The sequence below is a fragment of the Agelaius phoeniceus genome, chromosome 2 (assembly GCF_051311805.1).
Source record: "Agelaius phoeniceus isolate bAgePho1 chromosome 2, bAgePho1.hap1, whole genome shotgun sequence".
NCBI lineage: Eukaryota > Metazoa > Chordata > Aves > Passeriformes > Icteridae > Agelaius > Agelaius phoeniceus.
In genome coordinates, this window is record NC_135266.1 from 26,502,442 (window position 1) to 26,512,211 (window position 9,770).

Genomic DNA, 9,770 nt, shown 5'->3' on the forward strand with positions numbered 1-9,770 from the left:
GTGCAGGCCACATGGCTCTGGCAGCAAAGATGGGGAGAACCAGTGTAGGGTGTCTCTTGCTGGTTAATTAGTGTCTCCCAGCAAATTCAGGAAAAAGTGCAGAGTTTCAACTGGTGATAGAAAAATGGGAATAGATGTCAGTGGTACAATCACACTCCAAAGCACCCACAGGCAATATCTTGACTGCTGATGGAAGATAATATCACATCACTGCTCAGCATGTGGTGCTATGTGGCCAAGTTAATGCCTGTCCCTGGATTCAGGGTCCCAGCATTCATGTTTCTCATGGAAAAGGTGTGTTAAATGGAAAATGCAGGCCTGGGATAGCAGCCTGTGTAACCAGCATAGTTTTGCATGGGTCAGGAGAGCACATTTCAAAACCAAGCTCCCTTGTTTCTGTGAAAAGGGCACATTGCAGGATATGTGTGTGCCCTTCTGCTCAGCTCACCAGGCTGTCATGGATCTTTTGCTGTTTCCATGACTTGCTGGCCCCTCCTCTGGCTCCAAGCATTTGAAGCTGAGCCCTTTGGCCAAACAGTCCTTGCTGAAATGTCAATACACTGCCAGAACACTGGCTCACAGGGTTCATCATGACTTCCAGGCAGTATGTGGCTTTGTTTCTCTGCTTTCTGCTACTGATCCCTCTTTCTCTGGATGCAGGTATGTTGTAGGATATAGCTGTAATGATGTTTACTGGCAATGGACCTCTTTCCTCTTTCCCGTTACTGAGGTGATTTCCACTGCAAGTTTTGAGCATTGCTGTGTGTTTGTCGTGTCTCCTGCTGTGCCTGTGCATTATTCTAAAGCTCTAATTTACTCTTAGCAATGGCTCCATGCACTTGTTCTGCCAACTAAGGAAAAGCACCTCTAGACTACTAAATTAATTTGTTATCTTGGTGCACAGACAGCAGGCAAACCACCAGCTGTCTACATGAAGAAAGGAACTGGGATTTACTGTTATTCATGCAGAACTGGGACATTTTTCAAAGCAAAGCATGAAGAACCTGTCACTCAGCTGATGAGTAATTAAAGTGGGTAGGATCCACCCTGTTTCAGTAGAAGGCAGAGAAGAGGTAGCTCTTCAGTTGTATGTCCAAAAACCAGCTCCCATATTAATAAAGCAGATCCAGTGCTTCCAGAGCTCTCAGATCCTCCTTTAGCCATTAACTAGGTCTTGTTTGTTGCAGTGAGAAAGGTGGGAAAATAGGTAGCAAAGTCAGAAATTATCCAATACAAAAAAGTAGATAATGCCAAATGGATGTCCCAAGCCATGTGCTCAGGCATGCTCCTCTGTCAGAGTCTGTGCTCATGCACTGATACATGTGCCACATACCTGCAGCATAAGGTTAATTAAAAGCCTTTAAAGAAAGCCATATCAAATGCAGACATCCTGACTGAAATCAAGGCAGAAAGACCCAGCTGACATTCCTATAATGACCAAATGCACCCAGGGATAAATTCAGTGCACAATACTTCATTCTTCTAAGTAACTTTGAAATACAGGGGAAATTACCATTATTCTGCATGTAATTCAGCAAATATCCTGAATTAGAGACAAATGTTTATGGAGACACCTCACATCACTTCAGACTGGAATAAACCCTCTCAGCATCTATGACTGAGTGTATATTGGTATGACACACATGAGTCTGTCTTTCAGCATCCCTCAGGGCCCTTTCAGCAGGTAGAAGATAACTCCCACTCTTTTTGAGAGAATGTCTTGGGGAAAGGCAGGAGATATGCATCAGCCTCAGTCCCCAAATCTACCCACAAGCAGAGGTGAAACAGTTAAAGCACTGAAATGTAAACTGCCATGAAGCTCCAGAAGCTCCCCTACAGACATTAAGTATAAAAAAAAAAAAAGAAAAATTAAAAATTTCAATACTTTTTCTGTGTAGTATGTGGAGCAAAATTACACACCAGCACTTGGACTTCTTTTCCTTATCCTAAATTATACTGGGAGAGCACAGTTGTGTGATGTGCTAATACCCTGAGGCTGAGGAGCAGGTCAGCATGGTGACCAGGACATTGGTGTTTCCAGAGCACACTTCTGCCAGTTGCAGTTCTAGGAAATGAGCTCTGCTGATGCCTGCTATCAAACCTGTGTATCCAGTATCTTTCCAAAGACCTCTTCCTGGCTGTAGTCTGTGGTGATGGCAGGAGCTAGGAGCCATTCACAGGCTCCACTACAAAATGCAGTCAGCATTGTCCAGCCTTCCTATGTACCTAACATAACCTTTTCCATAGAAGAAAATTAAAGATAATATATTAAAGCAGTGGTTCATAAATTGTGGTCTACTAGTAGTGGGGTAAATCCCTTCTTCAAGTCCAACAAGTGGAGGGGTATGAAATAACATGAGTGTGGGTGAAGGCATGACTGTGGTCCACCTGTGCACCTTTGTGCACCATCTGAGAGAACAGGAGGAATTATTTCCTACTCAGGTGCTGATGTTATTTTAACTTAGAAGCTCCATGCAGTATGTGAGAACTACACTGTGACTGTATCAAGTACAGAAAAATCAGCTTTTACTATGTACACCAGTGCTGGATAAAGTGATACAAGCTTTCCAGTGCCATGTACACCAGTGCTTGATAAAATGACACAGGCTCACCACTTGCTACAGCTGTAAGAAACTGCTGCATGTGCTAAGATGCATATGGCATGCAACAGTACCTCAGGAGTCACTGATATGCATTCAACACACACACACACACACACCCCACTGCTATTACAGGCCATCTTCTCCTAAGCTCCAGGATCTGTAAAACTCCTGTGTTGTCACTTTACCTTGAGGCAGACCAGAGAAAGGAGACTCTTTCACATCTGACCATTTCTCTTCTAAAGAGTCTCAGAAAAAGCTTGGGAAGCAGAAAAGCTTTCAGGGGAAGTTGTCCCCCCATCCTCTCTGTCTGGCAAGCACAGATGTATAACAAATAGAACGTGCTGCTGTTTTTCAGTCTTTCTAAAGCAGGAAGAGGCAAGCAACGTTTTGCAAAGACAAAGACGAGCCAACAGCTTCTTTGAAGAGATAAAACTGGGGTCACTAGAGCGAGAATGCATAGAAGAAAGGTGCTCCTATGAGGAAGCAAGAGAGATTTACGGTGATGTTGAAAGGACAGTAAGTAACACAAAGCTGGGTGAGCACTCATTGTCATAAGAACTCTCCTTACTCAAAGGTTGTGCTCTGACACTTTAAACCACCAGAGTTAAAAAAGCACTTTGTGTCCTGCTGTTTGCATTTTTCTTTTCTATTTACAGGGATAAATTCACTACAGCAGCAGTGAATTGCAGGAGGGCACACTACATGGGCAATCCCAAGCAGTAACCATTTAGAGGATGGTGGGAAAATGGATGCTCTCTAAGACATCTCCCCAAACCCCCAGTAATGCCTGCCCTGACAATACTTGAAATTATTGTATTGTGCAACATTTTTTTCAGTCAATCCCACCTCAGCTATATGGAGCTTATTTATGTGTTATCCATTTATGTGCATTAAACAAGGCCCTTCTCTATTAGTATGTAAAAATAATGTACAATCTAGAAAATAGAATATTTTATGAATATTAACTGTCACAAACTATAAAGGCAGAAGTGGCATCGCTCTGTCTGTAACCCATGCTGTGCAACAAGGGCTGTAAGACATGATTTGATTCTTCTTTAATTAAATCTCACATGTTTTTCTTCCAGGAAGAGTTCTGGCACATCTATTCCGGTATGATCATGCAGGATGTTCTAACAGCTGTGGAACACTCCCACTGCTGCAGCTCTTTGAATGAGCTGGACTGACACTGAGTGTTTTACAGACCCTAACCAGTGTGCCTCCAACCCCTGTCAGAATGGTGGGATTTGTGATGACCAATTCCAGGATTATGTTTGCCGCTGTCCCGTCGAATACGAGGGCAAAAGCTGTGAAAAAGGTCAGCTGTGGCATAACTTAACAAAATAAAAATGCTGTTATTAAATCAAATGCAAGGCTTTGAGATAAACAATAACAGTCATTGTAATTCAGGATTTGGACTTGAAGATCCTCATTGGTCCCTTCCAACTCGGGATATTCTATGGCTCTGTGATTCTGCTAGCTGTGATTCATCCTAGCTGTGACAGCTTCTGTTCATTGTGCTTTTGGTGTTGAGGGATGGATCTAACCAGATAGCAAGTCAGGCACTGCAAGGCAACAAGTTACTTATTGCCCTATAATGACTTTGTGAAAAAAAAAGAAAATTTGCCTTTGTGCACCATCTGAGAGAACAGGAGGAATTATTTCCTACTCAGGTGCTGATGTTATTTTAACTTAGAAGCTCGATGCAGTATGTGAGAACTACACTGCATATGCACAGTACAAAGCCCAAAGGGAAGGATCCAGGGGTTTATGAAGTTAATACACACCTTTCCACTGATTTCAGAGAACACTGAACATTGAGTGTTACATCCTCAGAACACGCAGAGTCTGGACAAGGGCTAGGCACTCATCGAGTCTAGGCAGGCAGTCTCAACAGTCATCCCAGAGCATCCTCCTGCTAAATGGCAAAATGTCACAGAATTAAAATTTTTCAGTCATATTTTACAATGGTTACCACACAATTACAATATCTCCATTCTTGAGACAGCTCAGGTACTGTATAAATGCTGATTGATTTAATTTTAGGCATATATTTCTTAACCAAAGCCTATCCTCCCCTAATCCCTGGAGATCCAGACCCACTTAGCTTTTGATGGAAAGCACTTTTGATAAAGTTGCTCTACATAAATCACAAAAATCTTTTTTCCTGCCTTGCTTTCCTGACAGCATTCCAATTGCAAGTTATCAATGTTAAGCACAAAAACCCAAGTCTTGAATCCTAAATGCTCTTTCTCTGACTCTAGCTGTGGCTGACAAACTGAAGTGCATTTTTGACAATGGTGGCTGTGAACAGTACTGTACTGACAAGCAGTCCAAGACACGACTGTGCTTCTGTGATGATGATTACACTTTAGCAAGTGATGGTGTGTCCTGCATCCCTCAAGGTAAGACACTAACCAACCTGATGCTAAGTCTAAGCCAGCTCTGGAAGAAAAGTTTTCAATGTGTACACATCAGGACATGGAATGCATGATGCTCAGATGCCAGCTCCTCACCTCTTCTCCATGGGCAGAGTCCCAAATCATACATTTGGCTTCTGGTGTAAGTTAGCTACCCCAGAAAAGCAGTGGTCAGCATGACCACCAAGCAGAGATCCTTTTGGACTTCTTCCTGGTCCCAGAGGTTCACTCCTCTGGCATCTGGCAAATTCAAGTTTGACCATCCCACCTGCTCAGAGCTGGGAGGAAGCTGAACCCGTCTCTTCCTTTGGGAGCACACTCACCATTAGTCATGTAGAAAGGAACTGAGCAGTGGAGACAAGCTCCTCACTCCTCACCAGGTGATCTAAATAAAGCAGGGCAGCAGGTGGTCAGGGATTCTGGGTCAGGCTGAGAGGTATCTGGTGAGTGAAGGGGCTCTGGGCCTCACAAGTCCTTTATTTGCATTACCTTACACCCACAGTAGGAAATTACTTTGGGGGCAGATTTGTTTTACTGTTGTCTCTCCAATCTGAAACTGTGACTAGATTTTACCACTGCATTTATTTCAGCACAGGAGTCAAGAGAGGAAGAGGCCTATTTAAACCAAAGAAAACCAGTTAATCTTCCCCTCACTCCCTCCCTCCCTCCCTCCCTCTCTCCTTCCTTTCTTTCTTTCTTTCTTTCTTTCTTTCTTTCTTTCTTTCTTTCTTTCTTTCTTTCTTTCTTTCTTTCTTTCTTTCTTTCTTTCTTTCTTTCTTTCTTTCTTTCTTTCTCTCTTTCTCTCTTTCTCTCTTTCTCTCTTTCTCTCTTTCTCTCTTTCTCTCTTTCTCTCTTTCTCTCTCTTTCTCTCTCTTTCTCTCTCTCTTTCTTTCTTTCTTTCTCTCTTTTCTTTTCCTTTCTTTTCTTTTCCTAATTGTTAGGAATAATATACTTTTGGTATTCCTCTAGACACTATGGCTAGATATTTCTTTCATCTAGCAAGGTAAATTTCAGCTGGGACTAGAGTAGTGCAAGTTAATCTTTTTGCCAATACATAAGCTGGCACCTGAGTCTTTTGTAGATGCCTACTTGAATTACTTTATTAGAGGGAAAAGGAGACCCCTGGGGATATGAACATAACAACATAATGGACAGAGCCACAGGGAGCATGCAAAGTAATTCTGAGGAGTGGTGCTCCCCTGCACACACCTCAATGGAACACTCATGCAGAGAACTGGTAATGACAACCTAGCTCTCAGCAGCAGCAATTTCATTAGAAAAAAATGTCTACTAATGTGCTTATCCCTTATTAACAGATTCTGCAATACCACGTGATGGGAAAGCTGCTTTTGTTAAAAGCTAAGAACAAACAATTCAAAATTCCTCACAGGCTTTTCAGTGCATCTTTCCCTGTAAGGAAGATGTATTTGTTGCTGCTTGCTTCTTGGGGACCAAAATAGCTGTAAAATTGACCATGTGTTGCAAGTAGAAAAAACTGTGTAACTGCCAGGCCGTCAGTCCCCTCACTGTCCCTCTGTCATCTCCCACAATGGCTCAAATTTGTGTTGCCCTACACACAGCATTAGAGACTATGGGTGCTATGTGCTATGCCTGTTTAATCTTTCACCAGCTGCCATCAAAAAACTGGTCCTGTTTCTCCATACCTTGAAAGTACCTGTAAAACCTTGCTGCTGTCTTCATGTCAGCTGAAGAACTTGCAGCTCCAGGAGATGTTGCATGCAGCTCAGCAGAGACTATAGGGCCCTGGCTCCCAAAGAAGTAAAAACAGAGCACTCCTCCTCACAGTGTTACCCCAGGGTGAAGTGACTGCCAGACAGGAGGGATGGTGTGCTCAGTTACAGCACAGACACGTGGCACCCCCAAGGGTAGACACCCCCACACACAGGCACCCCCAAGGGTAGACCTTCTCCTTTACAGGAAAACCCAGCTGGGTGAAGGATGTACTGAAAACACCAAAGCTTCCTCTGCACTACAGCTGAACTGCAAGTTCAGTCAGGATTTGATTCTCTGTATTGCTATTCTTCACATGCTGGCTCAGGCAGAACAGACATGTGCAGTCTTGAAGAATCCAGCAGGCTCTGGACACAAGCAAACAAGGTAGTGTGGGAGAGGCACACCAGAAAACAGCATCTGCCCTTGGGACATCTTTGGCTCTGCCCAAAGGATGCCAAGACCCCATGATTAAGCCTCTGTCTCACCCTGCCGTGGATGCTGTGACTTAAATTCAGCAGGGACAAAGAAAATTGTAGACTACAGAGCTTGTCAGGTCACTTCTGCACTCCAGCCTGCAGCCTACCTCATTGTGTTGATGTGTATCTTAAGCAGAGTCACCTATGGTAGGTGACTCTGTGCCAGTGATGCTGTAAGGGCCTCACCTCTTAACTGTAAAAGCATTTCTGGCTGTTTCCAAACAAAAAGAAGACTACTTCCCTCCTGAGCTGCTTTACATTATTTTGAGAATCCACGCTCCTAGACTAGAAATCAGTTTTTCAGCTGACATAGCTTCACTGAAGACATTACACATTTTGCTGAGTTCAGTACAATAAAATCTTTGTTGCCTTTTGTTGTTTTGGGTTTTGGTTTTTTGTTTTCTTTTTTCTCAGTGAAATACCCATGTGGAAAAATACCAATGTTGGCAAAAAAAAATTCAACTGCACGTGGAAGAATAGTAGGTGGTTTCATCTGTCCTCCAGGTGAATGTCCATGGCAAGTGAGTTTTCAAAAATCTTTCATTGCTTTTATTTTTTAAATTTCCTTATGAAATCACCACACTAAATTCATTGCTTTAAATCTATGACGTTAAAAATTCATAAAAAGTGCCATGTCTTGATAACCAAATTCCTTCTTCATCCATAGCCAGCAGATCCACCTGTTTCATTTAGGCACCTTAGCTTTGTTCCAGAGTACCTGGTTTCATAGGAGTAGAGTGGTAGCACAGCTGTGTCTATCTCCTGACCCCTCAGTCCTTAACTTCACTGCCAGCAAGAATTTTAGTGGCAGCTTCCAGGGATATGCTTTGGGCCATAATATGCAGGGTCCATACTACAAGATGAAGAAAATGTCCATGGGAAGACTTCCCTTGCTAAGCTCTCCATGGAGTCAGCGTGGTATTGTGGAACACAGATGCATAAAGGGACAGAAAGAAGCAATATGAAACCCATCTCTACTGAGATCTATGTCAAGCACATTTGATGAAGGTAAATATAAACATAAATTTGCTTTTTGTTGGCAGGCCCTTATAATACAGGATCAGAAAGAAAAGTGTGGTGGCACGCTGCTTTCCCCAGAGTGGGTGGTCACTGCAGCTCACTGCTTGGAGCATGTTCACCCTAAACAGCTTCGGGTGAGACTGGGTATGTATCTTCCCCTCCTCATCTTATCAAGGTGGTGGCAGCTTCCCAACCTGATAAAATCAGAATAGAAGGCTTTGGCAGTATAAGGTAATTGTCCTTAGAGGTGTCAGACTAGAAACACCCCACATCCTCAGACTTCCAAGGACTCAAGGAGCTACCTGACATGACCTGCAATTAATAACTTTTCCAGGTGAACACAAAATAAATGTTGATGAGAAAACTGAGCAAGAAAGTGGAGTGGCCAGGATGATCACTCACGAAGAGTACAGGAATGGACAGGTCAATAATGATATTGCCCTCTTGAAACTGGAAACACCCGTGAATCTCACTGACCATGTGGTGCCAATATGTTTGCCTGAGAAAAGGTTTGCTGTGTATGAACTGTCCACCATCAAGTTCTCCACAGTAAGTGGATGGGGACGCCTAATAGACGGAGGTGCCACCTCTTCTGTCCTGATGAGAGTTGATTTGCCACGTGTAAAGACACAAGTATGTGAAAAGGAGACTGATTTAAATATCACAGAGAATATGTTCTGTGCAGGAGACCTGTCTGGGGTTAAGGACTCCTGCAAGGGAGACAGTGGTGGTCCTCATGCTACACAGTACAAGAACACTTGGTTTCTGACTGGGATTGTCAGCTGGGGAAAGGGCTGCGCTGTTGAAGGCAGCTATGGGGTTTACACTAGGGTATCCAAATACATTGACTGGTTGAGGAAGCACATGGACTAATGATGTTGAGCCACGTCATTTCCAGGCTGTGCTATTGCTCCCCAGTCCCTCTGTACCATTTTCCCATTGAAGGATTCCTTCATTATCTTAGATATTTGCTACAGGCCGTACCCACAACACTATTAAAGATTTGAAGTGAGCCTAAGGCCTACTTGAATACATAAAATAACTTCCCTCTCAGTGTTGTTTGTAAACTGGTGTATCTTGTCAAGCAGGCAGAGAATGACCATAACAAATCAGACACAATGTCCCTTCTGTTCTGCATCCATTGCTGCTAAAAGTCAGAGCTACATGCTGAGAGAGAGACTATCAGCAACACATCATGCTGATAAACACATCATAAACCTTCCTCCAGCCACTCTCTCAGCTTCTGGTAATCAGTGAAGTACAGACTTCCTGAGCCAGAAGTTGCATTAGACTGAACAGTCATGAATGAATGTGTTGTCCACAACTGTGTGCAATCTCCTTTGAACACGTTTATGCTTCTGGCTTTCATAACTTCCTATGCTATGGGTCCTGTAATATAATGATGAAATAGCAGAAACAAAAATAGAAAAGGTGCTTCTTTTAACTTATGTTAGAGCAGCTTTCTCCAACAGTTGCAGTGGCAACAGGGAGATTTGAAGGGGAGGGACTGCAGACACTCT

The 9,770-nt window shown here is 43.2% G+C and overlaps 1 protein-coding gene across 1 annotated transcript; it reads left to right on the forward strand.

Moving 5' to 3' along the window:
• The first annotated feature begins 524 nt into the window (after positions 1 to 524).
• Positions 525 to 9,469, forward strand: F7 (coagulation factor VII). The gene is made up of 8 exons (XM_054654718.2): positions 525 to 660; positions 2,959 to 3,119; positions 3,689 to 3,713; positions 3,805 to 3,918; positions 4,865 to 5,005; positions 7,645 to 7,751; positions 8,274 to 8,394; positions 8,585 to 9,469. Exons 1-8 carry the CDS (start codon positions 591 to 593, stop codon positions 9,121 to 9,123), a joined length of 1,278 nt encoding a protein of 425 aa, XP_054510693.2. The 5' UTR covers positions 525 to 590; the 3' UTR covers positions 9,124 to 9,469.
• The last annotated feature ends 301 nt before the right edge of the window (positions 9,470 to 9,770 follow it).